This window comes from Pezoporus occidentalis, unplaced genomic scaffold, assembly GCF_034315485.1.
Source record: "Pezoporus occidentalis ecotype Australia unplaced genomic scaffold, CSIRO_AGI_Poc_V1 ctg180, whole genome shotgun sequence".
NCBI lineage: Eukaryota > Metazoa > Chordata > Aves > Psittaciformes > Psittacidae > Pezoporus > Pezoporus occidentalis.
Window position 1 is genome coordinate 260,735 of NW_026913641.1, and position 19,716 is coordinate 280,450.

General features: G+C 39.9%; 1 protein-coding gene across 1 annotated transcript in view; it reads right to left on the reverse strand.

The window, feature by feature from the left end:
* Positions 1–19,716, reverse strand: part of DCC (DCC netrin 1 receptor) — a 602,068-nt gene that overhangs the window by 84,464 nt on the left and 497,888 nt on the right. Inside the window, exons 13-15 of the mRNA XM_062615397.1 lie at positions 15,596–15,737; positions 14,361–14,471; positions 9,160–9,354 (exon numbers count right to left, since the gene is read on the reverse strand). Of these exons, the coding sequence (XP_062471381.1) occupies positions 9,160–9,354; positions 14,361–14,471; positions 15,596–15,737 (448 nt within the window). The remainder of the gene's footprint in view (positions 1–9,159; positions 9,355–14,360; positions 14,472–15,595; positions 15,738–19,716) is intronic.

A 19,716-nucleotide genomic window follows, 5' to 3' on the forward strand; every position in this document is an offset into this window, starting at 1 on the left:
AAGTGAAAAGAACTTTGTTCAAAAAAGCTAAACTTACAAAATGCTGTAAAATTCAAGAATGCATTTTCCAAGGTTACAGAGGATGGGCCTAATATCTTCTTGGTGAATGGAAAGCACAAAATGCATATTTTAGAAATTTGGCAGATTTTCTTCCATGCCAAAAAGTTTCATCTGATTTTTAAACAAAGTCAGCTAACCACCATGGTGTTTTAAACATCAGCAGTACCAGCATCTCCTGAAAACCTGCTTAGGATCCAAAAGAACAAATGGAGATTGCCTGATCGAGGCATCCAAATCTGAAACTTGGCCTGGGTAAATTCCCACCTAAGAATTAAAGACCTCTTAGGACAACGATGTGCCTCACTACTTTGGGGGTGCCTGTGTATGTTTAGGTAACTCAACCTATAAGACACTAGGGAAAGTGCTTAACAGAGCAAAGAGAATTTATAATGAGAATCAATTAAGTGCTTTTATTTTAATGTAGCTCAGGAGATGAACAGCAAATCCATACTTGTAGTTGTTTTTAAGATGTCATCCCATCCTATATTATGCCTGCTTGGTGATTTCTCTTGTGAGCTGTGTCCTATGTGCATTATAACAAAATGTGCAGGACTTTGTTTTTTTAAGCAAAAACTAATTTGAGCATGCTTCGAAAGAGGCCTTGTCTCCTGTGGAGATATGAACCTTTGCAACTCCCGTGGTGCATCACAAGCTCAGTGCACTCCGCATCAGAGAGGATGTGAAACAACAAAAAAAATCCCTATGTGTATCACATACACTTGTTATTGATGTTACAAATGCACCAAATTCAGGAAACGTGAAGTACTGTAGCAGAAAATGAAGTGTAAGACATATGGACAGATGAATAAAAAATGAAGAGCCGTGTCTCAAGATGATTCCTGACATCAGAGGGAGCGACATTAATGTACCAGGAGGATAAACATGTGTGGGGAAGGCTTTGTCAGGTGCTCATACACAAAAAATAACAATGAAAATTGCACCAGCAGGAGGGGTTGTGCTTTCCTTTGCAAAAAATAAGTCTTTCATCTGAGCAATTGTGCACCTAGAAGCCTGGGTCACTTCACTGCTTTGATGTCCTTGGCATCCCTGACTGAGAGATTGGTGCCACTCCTGAAGGCAAAGCATAGCATTGTATCTGCCCTTTTCCCTGAAAACTAATGCTTGCAACAGAATTTGCTTTGCAACTTCCAAAGTTGAAAAAAAAAAATGTTTGCTTCTTTTATATTGAATGATCTTAAGGTCCTTTCCAACCTTCTACGATTCTTGGCTACCATTATTTATATTTTAATTTGGGATTCAGAGTTATTCTTAGGTGTTGGGCAGAGCCTTGGGTGACATGGTCTAGGCTGAGGTGTTCCTGCCCATGGCAGGGGGTTGGAACTGGGTGATCTTAAGGTCCTTTCCAACCCTAACTATTCTATGATTCTATGATTCTGTTCTTTACCAGCATAGAAGGGAAATATTCAGCTCTTCTCTTCTATCCTTTGTCAACAGATCCTAAACATTTCTCAGGGAAGCCTGTTTAGGAATATTTTACAGCTGAAGAAGTGAGCCATAAACAAACTAAAATGCCTTACAGAAAGTCAGCCAGAGTGAAGTGCATGAGCAGATTCATACACGTAAGTGTATGGGCAGGCTAAAATCCACTTTAACACGAGGACAAACTTAAAATCCACACACTATCTCATTTGGGGGAGTTACGCAAAGTCTGTTTGTAATGTAAATAATGCATGGATCACAAACTGACCCTTTCTTTGGGAGTGATTTCTCTGGACTCGGTAAGAAAGTAAAGTCAGGGAGAAATGAAAGAAAATTGTTGCATGAAGTATTTGCAGAAATGACAGCATTCTTTAAATGACAGCTGGTTTTCAAAGGCAAGGAAGAAAATGAGCATTCCCTGGAGTTTCAGAGTGCCTTTAGTTGTTAGCATTGTGCTTTAATATGATCTATGAGGGAAACAGTGAGATGCATAAAATTTAACATATTTTTGTTTGATTTTTGTTGCTCCATTTTGTATTAAAAATGCAAAGGGAAGGAAACAACCCAAAACTACATTAAAATGCTTTTTTGTTTCCTTTTATGTCTTTGCTATAATCCACAACTGTCATCTGCAAAGATTAAAGAAAATGAAGAACCTCCTTTGCCTCCCATCACAATAAAACAAAATGCTTTTTTGCCTCATTTATGCAGAAGGGTCAAATTTAATCTGATCTGCAGTTAAGACGAAGGCAAATTTGATGGAACCCTTTATATTCCTTCTGTTGTGGTTGTTAAATATAAATTCAGATCTAAAAGCTTTATCTCCATTTATTGTCACTTCTGATTGTAGAATTTTCTTTAAATTCTTACTGCTTGAATAACTCAGATATCTGTAAAGTTCAACATCTGTTCCATCCAAAACACTGGGGCATCACCTGAACAGCAACACTTGCATCAAGGTGCACAAGGACAAGAACACCACAGCTGTCAATCTCCCACCATGCCGTATGGAGCTCCTTGCACAGGTCCACACAGACCAAGGAGACCATCCAGCTCACCCCAGCATTATTAAAAAGACTTACTGGTGTGAGTTGTTAACACATTCTTATTATTCATACGGTAGCTGTAATTCTCCAAACTACTAATTAAGCAGAAATAGCTCACATCCATTAAATTTTCTCTTTGCAGCTTATGGTTTTCAGATGTGAGTAGCTTCAGGCTTTATGGGAGAAGAGAGAGTAAGTTTGCAAAGTCTTTGCTAGGTTTTGCTGCATATTATGCACTTTGCTTTCATTGCAGGGCCAGGAGGATCAAAGGTTCAAGTTAAAAATGAGACGTGAAAATAGTATTTCAAGATGTGCAAGCCAGCTTCCCAGCCAAACTCCTTTAAGAAGGTGCATCTGGATTTCTGCACACTCAGGGAGATGAATGTAGCTTTTTCTTGGGTCACATCAAGGCAACTGTACTTAAAAGCTTTTTCTAAAATTATGCCCTATTCTGTTCTCACATACGTAAGTGGGGAGGAAGAGCCGTGCTCTGAAGAGGAAAGTACACATTTCTGTAAGACTCTGGAATTTGGTACAGCTCTCCTGTCATATTTAGTTTTTTAACAGTTCGAATATCCATAAGATAGCAATTTTTATACACATTTTCTTATGGAAAGACTTTGGGCATTTCACAGATGGAAGTGTTGCTATGGATGCCAGAGGAATTAACTTTTCTGATCACCTTAAAACCGAGACTTTGATTTTCAAATCTGCATCTCTCTGCTTTCCCTCATGTGATGCAACCACCCTGTCATCCGATGCAGAAATAGTCTATTGTTGCTATTCAGATGCTTTCTAAAAGCATTTTTGCTGTTGGGATGTCACTAGCATAGAGCAGAGGCTGCACTGTGATGTATTGAGGCCAGATCGGACGGGGCTTGGAGCAACCTGCTCTAGTGAAAGGTGTCCCTGTCCATGGTAGAGTGTCGGAGCTGAGGGAGCTTTAATATCCTTTCTGACCCAATGGTCATTCCCCAGGTCTTGTTGAACCCAGGCTACCACCATTCTCATGCCAGCCTCCCACCCATTTCCCTTCTTCTAATAAATGATTAAAATATCTCAGAATAAGTTATCAAAATATCCCAGAATAGTAATGTTGTTAACAGATTGTAACACGCTATGATAAACTTACCACACTTAATTTCTCCAATAATTTAATTAAAAATACAGGTTTATCAGCTACTGAAGTTTTAATGCAAATTATTGCAGCCAGTGTGGTGTTTCAGGTACTTTGGGGTTTATGTTTACATAATTGGTAAACAGAAATCTCCTTGGCATGCTTTTTCCCTTCTCTGTTAGATTTTTACTTCATGAGTAAATGTTAATAAAAAGCTCACTGGAGATGAGCCCAATCACTTCATTTCTACCCTTAATGTCTTTTGAGTTTGATCAGTACAGAATTCATTACTTCTTATGTGTGGAAGATCAGAATTAGCATATGTGAGTTTTCCACTGCTGTTAAAATGACCATTAATCAGCCAGTAACCTTGCTGTTTACAATCACAAGTAAATAATTAAAATAATATATTAAAAAAAAACAAAATGCAACGAAACAGAAAAAACAATGAATTGTCTCACTTGAAGGGTTTCCTTGTTAGAATTACTCATTTGAGAGTCAGTCACTGATTTCTCTGTCACAGGAAAGGCTGAGTGAGAGCAAGGGATGCTTGCTCCTGAAATTTATGAGACTGACATCAAATATTTTTCATACACTGCAGAAAGAAAATACAACAAATACTTCACTGACAAAGCTGAAGTCTCTGGATATTCTTTTATCCTTCTGCACCTGTGGAGAGTGTCTCCAAGGCAATATGACCACTCAGTCATGAAAAAAATCACTGTATTTAATTCATTCTAGAATACAAGTGTTACCTCTATATAGTTGCATTCAAGATGATCACAGGGAATAAAGTCCTCAATCACTGTTATGAAAGACTGAGTAGGTTTTCCTCATGTTTTTTGAAGTGATTTATTCAGCTCCTGAAGTGTACTACTCGGACAAGTGCTGTTAACGGCTTGGGTACAGGCTGATGCAGGCATTAAAGAAGTTTCGCTTGAAGGGGCAAATCAGTTAAGTACCTGAAATGTGATGCAAAGCTGCCATGTGACTTGTGCATACTGGCGTTAAACTTATATTACCAAGAGGAAAGGAATTAAAAAGCAGGCCACTCTCTAAGCGTGCGGGTCTCCAACCTTCCCCTGTGTGTGGTCTGCTTAAGGAGATCCTCCACCACTTCCAAGCCTTGTACTTTCAAGCAGAGTTTTTAAAGTATTTAGGATTATGAAGGTGCAGTGAAGTGTCTAATAGGATTTCTACAGAGATTTTGAAATCTGACTCCAATCCAAAAACCAGCAGTTCCTGCACAGAAAACCCTTTTAGTCAACCACTAGCAGCAGATTGAAGGTTCAAATATCTTTGGAATCTCATTATCATCCCTAGAACAGTGCATCCTGATGCATAACAATGCCCAGCATGGCTAAGTTACCATTATGGACAGTGTAGAAAGTTATCCACAGCGATCAACAGGTAGAAAAAGTCAGCTGTTGAATGGGCTGAACTACCCTTGCTGTCGTCTTTCCCTGCTTGAAGGATTAGAGAAGTAACATGGGCTGATAAGGCTCAAACTCCAGTGACTCAGTTCAATGTCTGAAGCTGGGCAAAATAAACAGCCTAGAGACTAGGTCAGAGAGTTTATCACTACTTCTGTCTTATCACAAACGGTTTACCACCCAACACTGACTTACTATGGCCACAAGTGAAGCTACAGACTGCCTGCAGAGATGAACAGTCCTGAGCTTAAAGCATGGGTTACAGTTTGTTTCTGAGTCTGCCTCAGCTTTATTTTATGATAGTAGGAAGTAATTTAGGGTTAGATTTTATAATCTGAGAATTTCACATCAAAAGGCGAACTGCAATACACTACTCTATCTCAAGACATTTATAACAACGGTACCCAGCCATCCACACTCATAGAACGTGTGCGCAGGTAGCCAATAACAACTCACAGCTGCGCAAACAAGTTAGGGAAGGAGGTACAAAACCCACACAAACATCAGCACAAGGATCTGCAGCCTTACATATCCAACAAACAGGAATTGCTACAGCAACCTTATCATATGTCTACGGCAGGAGCAGCCAGACGAAGGGGGATCAAGAAGGCAGGAACTTCCAGAGCAGCTCTATTGCAGGTGCTGGGAAGGGAATAAAGTCAGTAGGGGCTGTTAGCTTCAACTTTCAATACCCACCTGCGTCTGTCTTCTCAACCTCTCAACCATAAGGTCTTTGGAAAGATGTGCAGGAGGTGGTTTTGTACAGGTCTGAGCACAGAAAGAAGAAAGCTGTTCCCTGGGAAAAGATCAGGCATGCATGTATGCACGCACGTATGGTTTCAGGGTGCTTTGCATCCCTGTTCAACTGTCAGAGCACTAGTTTTAATACAGAGTTCTTCACCATCATTTCCCTCAGGACTGCACCATGAGCTTATAGAGGTAAAATAATGCTTAACATGACCTGGATTATTGCGTTTCAGCATCTATGTGCAAAAACAGTAACTGCAAATGAGAGCCAGGCAGGATTTCTGAAAGGCCTCTGGTGTCAAACAAGTCTGACTGCTCTTTAATGAAAGTATCTACCACTACAGGATCTAAACGGTACACAGGCTTGCAGTGTGCTTCAAGCTAGCATACAAAGGAACAATAAAAAGAACTACACTGGACCTCGGGAAGCGGCAAAAAGCCAATTTTTCAGCTAGAAACATCACAGATGGGATTGAGGAGCAGTGGGGTGACCTTTCTGCAGTCTCTGTCTAACGAGACAAAGGAGAGCTGAGGAGCCAAGAAGCAGCAGTTGCTGGAAGCCAGGAGGATGAAAAGGGATGAGGTCTTCAGAGGGGAGAGGAAAAACTCACTGAAGTTCATAATTTATTTAGGCATCAGACTTCATTGTTGCTTTTCCATATTATGTTTAAGATAATGTGTACCTCTCATGCATGTGTTTCATAGGAATTTTTGCAACAAGTGGGATGAGTTCATGCAATATCTAGAAAATATTTTTCCCCTCGTTCCTGACAGCAGCACATTTTGATTTACAGCCTTATTGAAACAGTGGTTTTATTATGAAAAAATTTACCTCATAATTTTGTGTAGTTTTTTCTAATGGTTTCTAATAAGGTGTGTGAATAATCTAGGCAGTGTGGCTACTGTTCTAATTTTTTAAAACCTTTCTCTGGGGCTTAGCCACATACCACTGGGGTTCATTTTCTGTAGATATTTAAATGATGGGATTTAATTACTGCAATTATTCATGGAAATTGATTTTCAAAGTTGCACATGTGAATGTTCACAAAAGTCAGATCTAAAATACGCACATCAGGTCTTATGATCAAAATCCTTAACCAGTTAGAGACCAGATGCACACGTCTTACCTGTTCAACAACAGTTAAGTTACACTGCTCACCTTCTGAGTATTTGCAATCAAACAGACAAAAAAGCAACCCCAAACACAGCAATGAAAAGGTTCTTTCCATTTGAACAATTAGTAACTGTCAATGAAACTTCAGTCTGTCGAAGGATGTTCAACAAAAAAAAAACATAACCTTGATTTTCCTGATTTCAGTGGCCAGATCATTTGTAACTAAATATTTGATACACTCGAGACACTTTCTTTACATTTTCTAGATGTCCAAGTGTTGCTTCTGTAATTATATTGGCGAAACACCCTCTCCCACTTTCTGCACTGTGTACTTCTGCCTGCCAGCATAGTTAACAATATAGGAGAACCTTTTTAATCCAACAAAACTGTTCTAATAGCTTCAGTATACTACCAACTTTCCACAAACACCAATGTAGTTACCCTGAGAGAAGGCTTTTGTATCTACAAGTTATTTCAAGCCCATCTTCGTCTTGATGGAAGGACAAGAGGAAATGGTGAGGCTCCGCCGGGGGAGGTTTAAATGGAGATCAGGAGCAATTCCTTCCCCAAAGGGTGCTCAGGCATTGGAACAGGCTGCCCAGGGCAGGGCTGCAGTCACCGTCCCTGAAAGTGTTCACCAAACATGTAGACAAAGCCCTCAGTGCCATGGGTTAGTGGTGGCCTTGGCAGTGCTGGGGTAAGAGTGGGACTTAAGGATCTTAAAGGTCTTTTCCAATCTTACCGATTCTGTGATTCTGTGATGGTAGTGGCTATCAGAGGTTCCAGGAGCAAATATATTCACTGGTCATTTAACACATAGAGGAAAAGAAACACTGAGGCTTCAGAAACCCCCAAACATTTCTCCTGTTGTTAATCAAGACATTTCTAGTGAGAGCTGACCATCTGGAACTCTATAAATTTGAGGTGCGTAGGCATGTCCTTAGCTTTCACCAAAGCCAAAGAACATTGGCCTTGATAGCTCTGACGATCCGATTTCCTTTTCTAGTACTTCTGGGACAACAGTGGTTACAGATCGAACTGAAAACTCATTAAGGATATGAAACAACTTAAAATAGGCTTTGGAGAATTTAAATCCCTTTGGAATACATATTAAAAAATATTTTGCATTTAATACTGACCAAGAGTTATTAGACACACACGTTCATTAGTAATAGCTTTTATCTTTATATTCCACCAAATTTCTTCCATAGTCAGGCATCCTTCTGTTTTGCAAACTAAGTTTGCACTTGCATAAAACATCATCAAATCTGCCTTTTTCGGTAGGACCCACTACATATTTGGAGTGTTTATGCATGAATGTTTGCAAAAAGCTCCATTATGAAATTCACACCTGAACATAGAGAACCTGTTTGATGAAGTAACAGCAAAAATGGTTTATTTGTCTCTCCAGGTTTCCCTAAGGAAAAAGGGAAAAGGTTGGATGGTGCAGTTTCATGGTGCTAGAAAACACAAATTCCAAAGAAAGCTGTCCCCAGGTATTAGAGAGTTTTGGCCCTATAGGGTTGAGATAACTAGTCCAGCTGTGTACCTAATGCACCACGTTAAATCATCTTCCTGTAATCTGTAATATCTGATCGTTCCCAGATTGCTAAGCAGAAAATTTACCATTTTTACCTGGAATGAAATTGCTAAAGAAGAAATGACATGAAACCATTAAACTTTCTGACTTCCTTTAAACTCTGAATTGCTTTACCAGTGTTAGGAGAGTGGTCCATCACCAGTGGAAGGATGCAGGTCCCTGTATACCATGCTGAGAATTCAGATGAACTATCAGGAAGGCTGTGCCATGAATAATGAATAATCATCTCTCTCTCGGCACCACTTTGACAGACACAAAATAGGAGTTTTGCAATTGCCATTAATTCAGACATGGTGGGGGGCAGCCCAGGGAATAACATCTTTAGGTCCAGCTCTCTGCACAAGTGGGAGCCAGCATTAGGAGCACACGACTTAATAAGATCTCCTGAATAAAATGAGGATTTGATCAAAGAGGTTTGACATGCTTGAGAGTATCCAGAGCTTTGAAGGTGAGACCAAACGTGAAATGGAATGCAGAAGCAGTCTAAGAAAGCAACATACAAAGGAAGCATCATTGACAGCCTGAAAATAAGCTTACAAAACCAGCATAATCTCAAAGCAACATCTTTTCATGAAATGAAATGAATGAAAGCAATTACTTACCCAAGTTTTCAATGGAATAATACCGCTGTTTACTGTCCACCCGCACAGTCTCAGCATACGGACTGCCTACGCCATAGCCAATGATGTACCCGCGGACGACAATGTTCGGGTTCAATGGTGGGGTCCAACTCATGACAATACTGGTTGTCAGGGGCCTGACATGAAGAGAACTTGGCTGGTCAGGAACCTGAGATTCTGGGATTCGGAAAAGGAAAAAAAAAAGGATAAAAGAATAAGTTCATATTCTACTCAAGGTTTGAGTTTAAATTAAAACATTTGCACAAAAACCCCAACCAGGTGCCCCAGAGTTACATGCAGAGCTCATGCAATTTAGTTTCTGAGCTGCATCCTCCCCTTCCTAGGCCACCAATATGCCTCAGCCTGTTTAGCCACAGTACCTCTTACTACCTTTCACCTTTAGCATAAGGCTACAAGCGGGATTTAAAGTGCTGCAGGAAAATGAAAGATGACTTGCAAAAGAATTTCCAGGAGGATAACTTTTCTCTATTTGCAAGTTCAGCAGGATCCTGACAGCTGACTGCATGAATTGCTCACAAATTATTTAACAGAAAGGTTTACTTTCCTAGTGATAGTCTAGTATATTCTGGAAATAATTTGTCTCTTTCCTATGAAAACAAGAAGTGACTTGCACTCTTAGACATGCAACTCTTGCTTTGAAGCTGCTTTAAATAATACACCACATTTCAATAATGAAATAATAGAACCAGATACTTTATTTACAGGTATTCCCAGGTAAAATTCAGCTCTTTAAGTAGTAATTAATCACTTGGATTCTGTTAGCCTCTTACAAGCCTGATTTTACTGTTAAGGGTAAATGATGAGTAAATGCCTTTTGTTTGAGTTTAGCAGAGAACTACCATATCACAAGTCTCTCCAGAGGAGCTGCACAGTAGCTTGTCTTTTTGAGAGCAGAAAGAGACAAGTTACTATTTTTCCCCAACAAAAAGGCTTGCAATATAATAGATGAAAGCTTATATGGAAGGCAACAAGGACAGGGTAGGAAAAAAAGCAATACTATAAAATGATGTAAACTCCAACAAAAGACACTTCGCAGTTGTGAAGCATTCCCACTATAAACCTTGGAAAAGGCAACATAAAGAAGAATTAACACTTTTCAGTAAGGAGTGCCATACATGCATTCTTGGTATTTTATATGCTTTCAGGTGAATTCTTAAGAACGCATTAGAGTACTCAGGAAAACTGTTGCACCTTCCGAGATGTCTGATTAGTACATTACCAGTCTGAAACGCTTAAGCAACTTTAGAAGCCTTTTGTGTTCAACTCAAAATTGCAAAGCATTGGTCTTGTTTAAAGGATGAAGAAAATTCACTGAAGACGAGCTACTCACAAAAAGAAACAGATTGCACCAGCAGTGCCACTGTAAGTCAGGTGAAGTTGCCATTTACCCCCACCCCAGTCCCAATCTTTCTTTTAATGCAGAAGTTACTTGAGCAGCTATTCCTGAGCAGTGCTCAGGAATTTGAAAAACAAATTACAGAAGCATTTCTTACAAGCCCCAAAGATAAAACAGCAACTTGATGCCTTGAAATGAGAAGCTGGGTAACGCAGCAACACTGCAACTCCTCAAACTTCCTAAAAGTAGCAATTCTCAGGCAGCAAAGGAGATCAGAGCATTCAAAAAACCGATTGCCTTCAAATGATAATCTTTACATCTGACACAACACAGAGGTTTCAATTGCAGTACAGATACCTCTAGGCAGCCGTTTAGGTTAAAAGTACTTTATTCAAACATTTCATACTCTTTATTTCAAACAATTCAAATACGAGATTCAGGCATTTCAGAGCTAAAACATGACTTCTTTCAAAAAGCAAAACGCAGTTTAACTTTTTGTATCCTTCTTTTGAATTAACCCTCTAAAATGAAGCTAGGGCGAGCAATACTTTTGAACTGTTTTTTGATATTGATTTTTCATAAACACAGCTATTATTTAAAGATGCATTTTCTTGGTTCAGCTTTCTGTATAAAGCAACTTAATTACATTTTCATTTGCTCTACTTTAAAAATTTGTGGAAAAAATGTTCTTAGTCTGATACAGCTCTGAGTTTTAGAGCTTGTGTCATGTAGTTCACATCCCATAGCACATACTCAAATGTCAGAATCAACTGTTTTTTTCCCCTCAAACAATTTTTCTTCAGTTCTTTTTCCAACAAAATATGTTTCAGAGTATAAGGACTTCTGCCAAACATAACATACGGCAAAACAGCTAAACCCATCCATTCGTCAGGAAATCGGACCCTCCAGCCGTTGCATGGGTCTGCTGACTTCCAGTGTCCCAGCACCCAGATATCCAGGAGTAAAACCCTTATTGAAACATGGATCTCACATTTCTGCTTTCTTGTCAAACCATTGCCTTGCAGTTCTAGATCAATATGTTTTCTACTTCCTATGTTTCTTCTGGGCTTGTACATGATGCCAGAACTATTTAAGAACCAACCTTGAGATCCCATTCCCCTACAGGAACTGCCAAACAAGTTCTTCACCTTAAGTCCTAAATGAGCTGCCGCATTTATAGCCCCTCTCTTAACTGCACCAAGAGTTTATCACTTGCTGTCCTGTAGGGAAATCTTTGGGTACTTGTAAGCAAATGCAGTGCTCAGACACACAAGTTGTACGTGTCATCCAGCCCCACAGCCCATCATCCAGCACTCAGGAGGAGAGTTCCTTGGTAGATCTGCCAATGAAACCAGATTTCTTGGTGCTGCTTTCCTTACTCTCTTCCCTTATGAACAATTAGATTCCAGGGAAATGGAAGCTGAAGTTCAGTGTTCCTGCCTGTGGTGACTTTTCTTCCTGGAATGTCACATCTCCTCACACGTGGCTCTGAGTCCTTCACTGGGTTACTATGTGATGGCTTGAGCACCCACGTCTTCATCCAGGGAATATTGAGCTTAGTACTGCTTAAAGACCTCTAATTCCACTCTCAAGCTTGAAAAATGCTTAACATTTGGGTCACTCCAGTAATTTTCTGAGATATTCGAAGATTTTTATGTCAGGATACTTTTTACTCATCCCATTTTGTTCATCTATTTCCTACATTGCTTTTCAGTATAAGTTGCAAAATGATAGTAGTCTAACTCGTTATGCTCTTAAAGCACTGTATCACTGTCTAACACGTATAACAGCTTCCACCTGTTCAATGCATTAATCAGAAACCAAGCATCCTAAACCTGTTTTCCTGGAGGATACCTGTGCTGAGTTGATCAGCGATTCTCTTGCATCCTTGCTCAAGCTATTTAAAACGCAGTCTTTGGGGAAAGCACTGTTTTCAATTTCTTACATTTTTCTTTTTAGAGCTCAAAATTTGAGGCTTAAAATAAATATTTAAGACTTCCTCAGCTGTCGGTAAAGGCATGTGAGCTTTCTAGGGAGCCTTGAAGAAACAGCCTTATTTTTGGATTTTTAAGCACTTTTTAAAAAGACAGTAATTAAAATGAATATCCATTCAGATTTGACACTGTTCTTTGGGACACTGGTCATCTTCATGTTGCTAATGCCAAACAGGCTTCCAATGAAAGCAAGAGAAACTGCATTAGCCGTGGCAGCAGAGAAGGAACGGGAACTGCAGTTTCCAGCCTCTGCTCCAGCCTTTCCCTGGTTAGCTGATGCTTGCAGGACTCTGCCTAACAGCAGTAACGAGTAGATTCTTCCCTAGGGTTTATCACAGCGTTTGTAACTGATCTGTAACATGGTGCATTCCCAGCATCAGGCTGTGGCAGCTTCAGGAGGATAATTCATCGCTACTGCAAATGCAAATGCATGTAAATACAAAACATGAACAAAATGGCTTTGCTTGAGTTTATTCACATGCACTCACTTCCATGGTGTGTCTCCTGTGAGGACCTGATTAACATCTTTGCACATGTGTACTGAGGCACAAAACTTCAAAGGAATATATGTAGTGTGTACTGAATGCAAGTGAAAACGAATGTGCTCAAATGTGTTACGTCCTTTTTGCATACTGCAGTGTGCTCAGAATTTATCTTTCACTCTCACCAGTGAAAAGTCAGCTCATTATACCTCAACAGCATCTCTTCTCAAATTGCTGCCTAGCCAAAACATAATTAGAAAGATATCATCATGCGCCGTGGCATGTCGTGATCCGTTGGTATAGCTACAACGCGTCTAGCAGCGTCACCTCTTCTTTACAACCCTGATGAGAAACCCCAGGTACTGGGTTCTCCCATTTTGCGTGCCATGCACTGCAGTCATTCCTGGTCTGCTGGAAAATTGCATTTGGACATAGGGAAAGGCAGAGATTCTTCAATTTACAAGGGCTGATTTTGAGAGCATAAGGAAATCCAGCCAGTCAAAAGAAAGGCAACACAAAGTACTGTGGTGCGTTTAAACAGAGTATTTATTTACTCTTTCATCCAGTTTGATCCTTTTTAGGTGACTTATTTTGTTTTAAAAATCCTAGCAATTTTCATCAGTTTCCTTTTGTTTTCTGTTCATCTCCTTTCTACTACATACTTCCTTCTTAGGTATTGTCTGTAGTTTTGCCGTGACTTCCATCTGTCAGATTCTTTGTTCCATTTGATTTGCACTCTGTTTAATTTCATGTAGACTTTTTCATTACTGTCCTTTTATTCCTTTACTACTTCAAATATTCCAGTCATTTTTATCTAACCCTTTCATTTCAGTGTTTTTCTTCCCTTTTGTGTCAGCATCTGCAGTGATTTACACAGCCCACAGTTTCCAGGTATCTGCATCCCGTCATCTTTCACTAATTATTCAGCTTCATTGCCAACCTGCATTTTTAACATCTGCAAATGAAGGCTGGGAAACAGGATTTGACCTATTTGAATATTTGCTTCATTAACTGTTAGGATTGTTGGCATCATTGTTATTGTTTCTTTGATTACGTTTATCATTTATGAAGGTACACGTTCACTTCACCGTATTATTGCAGATGACCATGATGCTCAGGAGCTAAATTCTAGCACAGGATTGTTTTAACAAAGGTTTCTGACTCCTTAGTCCTGTTAACAACAGAGAAACACAACCTAAGATGCATGGGACCTGGGATTATAAGAAAACATCTGTTGGTGCATGTTCAGAAGGTCTGAACATCTCAACTTCAGCCTGGGCGACAACTGCAATGACACCCCTCAGCTAGCTGGCTTTAGGAAGTAACAGGTTTTAAAAGAGATGCATTTACCATCGAGATCGTTCTCGGGTGTTTCTGCTGTGTACCAGTCTGAGGAGGGACCTGTCCCATTCACTGTCATTGCAGCCACCTGGAAACTGTACTGGCTTCCTTTCTCAAGTCCTGTTTAAAAAAAGAAAACCAAAAAAACACCCCAAAATGACATAAACATCATAAAATAATAAGAAGATGAAGAAAATAAATTAAGGACAATACCAAAATCTCTTAGTAATAGTCCACTGGATTTGCCATACATATGGAAATACGTAGAAATGCGTATATATTTTGTAGACTTACAGAATGGTTTAGGTTGGAAGAAACCTTAAACTTGCTGAAGGTGCTGAAGATGCTGTGTACCCCCAGCAAGTACTTGTTTGCTGTGCAGCTGTTAGATATACAGCTTTCACAAGAGGTCCCATAGGGGCTTTGGTCAAGGGCCTAGGTTAGATGACCAGGTTGAGATTTCACTATTAAAGGTCTTCTTTATAACAGCATTCTACTTCTGTTTTTATTCAATTTTGAAATAAAATACCCCTCTCCCTTCCAATGAAAATTATTTTGTTTATTCTGAAATACATGCTTCAGAATTACTTCTAATTCTCACAGGTTACATTTTACATGTGAAAATAAACATAAAGAAGGTCATTTAAGGTGAAATCATGGTTATGCTAAATTCAGTGGCAAAGGTGCCACTGACCTTGTTAGAGTTTAATTTTGTCCCTTGCTTTCTTAGTTATGTCTTGGGTGTAATACACGAATCCAGATGAAATTCACTTTCACCTACCAGAATTCGCTGTTACCCTTATGATACTCGTTTGGCTACTTTCATTCATCACAATTATAGTTTTGCTATGATCTACTGTTGCACTTTTTATTCTGTGGGGAGATATTTTCCATTGAAAATCTTGGAAAAGAAACTGGGGAAATCAATGTTTTTGCATCCATGAGAAAATAGGAGATGTTGGCTGAGTGATCTAAAAAATACCAGCTGAGGCTTAAGACATCAAACACTAGAAATTCAGCTTCAAATTCATTAATGTTAAGGTCCAGCACACAAACATATGATAAAAACATTAAGGAAAAAATTGGTTTTGAAAAAAAAGCACTATAAAGATTGTCTTTGTACAACACAATAAATGTTACCTGCCAGCAAAGAAATCAATGCTTCCTTGAAGTGAAAGTATATTTTATTCCCAAAGCATTTAATTCATCAAAACCTTGCAAGGCTGTACCATGTGAACACTGACCTGTGAACAAGTACCAGAGGTTGTTTGGCTCCAGTGTTTCAATCTCACCCCTGCGGGTAGTCTTTCTATGCCGGATTTTATAGCCCGTAATAAATCCATTTTGAGTACCTGGTGGTGGAGGCAACCAGCTAACTTTGATGCTCTGTAAAAGAAGAGATATTATTGTTGCTTTATTCACTTAAAAGATATGACAGAAGTAAAACATAAAATGGGGGGGGGGGGAAGGAAAAAGAAAAAGGATATGTTTTTGTAATAACAATATGTATTCAACTAAATTACTACTTTAAGATGAAAGCCAAATCAAAACTAAAAAGAGTCACACTGGCATAAAGAAAACTGTACATTCTGTAGCAGCGGATGGCTATGTAGACAATCAATTTGAAGAGTAAATTTTATTCCTTCTGAGGAATTTTTCATTTCAGCGGACCACTAGGACACATATGGTCTAGAAAAATCAGCTTTGGGATTGAGTAGACACTGCACCTCATTTTCCCAACATGTAAGAGAATTTTCACTGAGCTGTTCTTCAGAGACAGCAGCAATGCAATTAACCAGGACCAGCCACTTTCTTTTCTAAATGTTGCTTGCTAGATTGGATGAGGGATTTCATCTCAGCCTAATTGCCCAAAGAGAAACTATCCCTTCTTCATGAGTCCATCCCACCCCTGCATGGCCAGACACTAGTCTCTGACACCTCTGCCCTTGGAGAAAGCCCCGAAGGAATTTTGCCCCTGTGATACATAAGCCAATCCATGTACTTGCCATTCCTGCCACTAGCTCTTGTACCTTTTCTTCCCTCTTATGTTAGGCGGAGGGAGCACGGCAGGTCTATGCGCTGCCGCAGCGATCTTTTTCTTCTCAACCCTGTTCATTTACCAATAAATCCCAACACTCAGTGGTGCTTTTACCACTACAGATCACTGTGCTTCCAGACTTTTAACAGCAAGACCTTCTTCCCGAGCAGCAGCAGCTAATTCAGGGCTTAGCAGTGGGTACTCATGTTTTTACTGCATCACTTTCTATTTAACCACATGGAATTTCATCTACTCTTTTATCTGCCATTCACTCCACATTGTATGGATTTTTAGCAACCAGCTTTCACTTACGGTACACTAAATTGCTAAACCTTGTTTCCTCCCCCTCCATCCTGTGCACTAGCCAGCGTGGATCCCAGCTGACATCACTGATGACTCCATGCCAGCGCTCCTCAGCCAAGCCAACACCTCCCTCTATCCTTTGCTCTTTATCACATCGGTTGTTTATCACAAAAAGATCTTTTTACTTACACTGCAGCAACTGCATTTCTGCAGGAGCCTTTTGTGAGTGATCTTATCAAAAGGCTTTAGGAAACCCAATCCAGCGCTATCAACTGGGATCTCCTTGCCCATGTGCTGAATGATTCCTTCAAAGGGCTTTAATAGGCATGTGAAACAGGACTTCCTTCCACAAAAGCTTTATTGATCCCTGCTCATCATATCATGTTCATCCTTATGCCTATTCACTCTAGTCTTTATTACAGTTTCTATCATCTTGTCCAGGAAAAAACACCAGATTTATTGGGCTGGACTGATAACAGAGCTGATACTGTACATCAACATTTGTCTGCTGAAACAATCTGGGCACCAGCTGTTCCTTGAAAGTCTCTAGTCCTCTGAGTGTTTTTCCTTAGCATGATGGAAGTTATTCAGGGCATTAAGAGTTTCTCATGGAGCAAGGCCTACCGTTGCACACTTGTGCCTATCTTATCTCTTACAGCACTGTATTACAAATTTTTAGACAAAGGGAAAAGTCAACCACATCACAGCGGATAGTGTTTGACCAAATACAATTTATTGCCATCATTGAGTTGCTTAGTCCCTGCATAAATATGTTATAGCACATATCCAATTAATTATTGCAATAGAAAAATCAATTTTGCACATATACTGCCCAGTGATTTATTGTTACAATCAATTATACATTTCAAAATCAATACTTCAGCGTTTCATTGGTGAGTGAAATAATGCTGAGTTTTTTGCATTAGGGCAGAACAAACTCCATTTTTCAAAACACAGAGTGATTGCTTTAGAAACAGATTTGGTCACTTTGCATATTGAAATTGCCTACATATAAAATGTTTATGGGAGACTGCAAACACACAGAGAATGGCTTTAAAACATCTTAGTGTGGCAGCTTTGCGGACATCTACAGGTAACTCACTGGCTGGTACTGGTGCACTCCCAATTCTTCTGATGTCTGCATGACATGGAGCCGCACTGTCACCATGGACCCCTCAACATCTCTCTATATTCCAGCCCAGTTATAAGGAGGAGACACACTGCCTGCCCCATTTCACAGATAGAGGAGAAAGCAGGGCATTTGGATATTTTTTCAGAGGAGGGAAAGAAACAACAGCTCCATCTTTCACCTGCCCCTTCCAGTGGCTGATTTTTCTCATTGGGAAAAATTTTCTTCTTGTGTTCAGTTGGAATCTCCCCAGGAGTAACTTGTGCCTGCCACCCCTCATCTTTTCTATGTGGCTCCTTGTCAAAAGAGTTTCTGTCTTCTTTGTAGCCACCCTTTAAATACTGGAACAATATTAAAGCAATAGACCGGCAATTGGGGTGGCTCAAACCCTCCATGGGCCAGTCAGCAACCATTTAGCAGACCAAAAGATGGCATAACCATTTTGGAACTGGAGCAGGAGTGACTCCAGCCTCTCTCAAGCCATTTCATTATCAGGTTGCACAAGCCTGGGCTCTCAATGCCAAACCCTGACCAGTCAGCATTGGTCCTACCCTTCTGATCATAGAAAATCCTGAAGGCTTCCAAAGGAAGGGCACACTGGTGTAAGTGTCACAGTGTCCAAGCATGTTCTCCATGTGTGCCCAAATATGTGCCCAAACACAGCAGAGCACAAAGCCTGTTGCACGCAGGCATACAATTACATGTGAGATTTACACATGTGCAGCTTCTAAGGATATTGCAGCCATATCTGCAGCCTGAACTTGACACTAATTTGACTTAAAAAGATGGAAATGAGTTCCAACCGAAGCATCGAAGCACTTGGAACTCCAACACCTGCATGTGCTGAGCAGTTTTTTCAAGACCCCATATATCCCGTGTTCTGCCTTGAAGTCAAGAGTGACCGCACCGCCCTGCACAGCAGGGCTCACAGAAGCAATGGGTTTGATCTAACACTCCAGGTAGAATAAATAAGATGTTTCTTATGATTAGAGGAAAAGGCTGGTTCTTTACAGATCCACGTAAAGCTGTCACTGTAGCGGTAACAGTTCACTTTCACCTTAACCTGGTCTCCATGGACACCACAACGATGCTTTTTATCAATAGTACTTAATATATGACTCGTTGCTCCATGAAAATCAATAAGTAAGGCTCTGACAAGCTTCTTGTTCTTTCTTCCACTGAAAGAGAGCAGTAATGACTACTGCTCTATTGCTTCACACTTCATCCGAGAGGCAACCAACAGAAAGAAAACATTTCCTTTCTGTTATACCAGAATTCCTAAGAAAACCATAAAATAAAAACAGCTTCAAGAGGATTGTAGGAATCCAAGCAATCTGTAGGATTGTAGGAATTCCAAGCAATTCCTGCTTGGAATGCCATGTAGAAAAGTACTGTAAAAGGCTGCTGGCCACCTCCATTTGGTGAAATGAGCCTTCTTCAACAGGAGCATGGTCCTTTCCTTGTACTATTAGGAAATCACTGTGAGCAGCTCGGCTTTGCTTGGATGTCTAACATTGCCCTCGCTCAGAGCTGCGCATGCCCTGGACATTGCAAATGGCCTGTTATGGACTGCAAAGTACACAGCATAATCCCTCCTAATTCAACTGTATTCGATAAACTTTTCCAGGGAGAAGAGTTGTTGGCCCAATGGAACTTACTAAACCTGCGCTGAAACTTTAACATCTTCCCTGTAGTTTCCAAAACCATAGGATATTTCCATTATCTCATTTTCATAATTATTGAGTACAGTAAGAAAAAGATGGCATGTTATCTGTACATTGATTGGAAACGTGGAGCATCAGAAATCTCATGAATCTTATCAAATCAAAGTTTCTAGATGTGCAAAGACCATCTGTCAGCTTGTTTTATCAATAATCTTCTGGGCATAAATATTC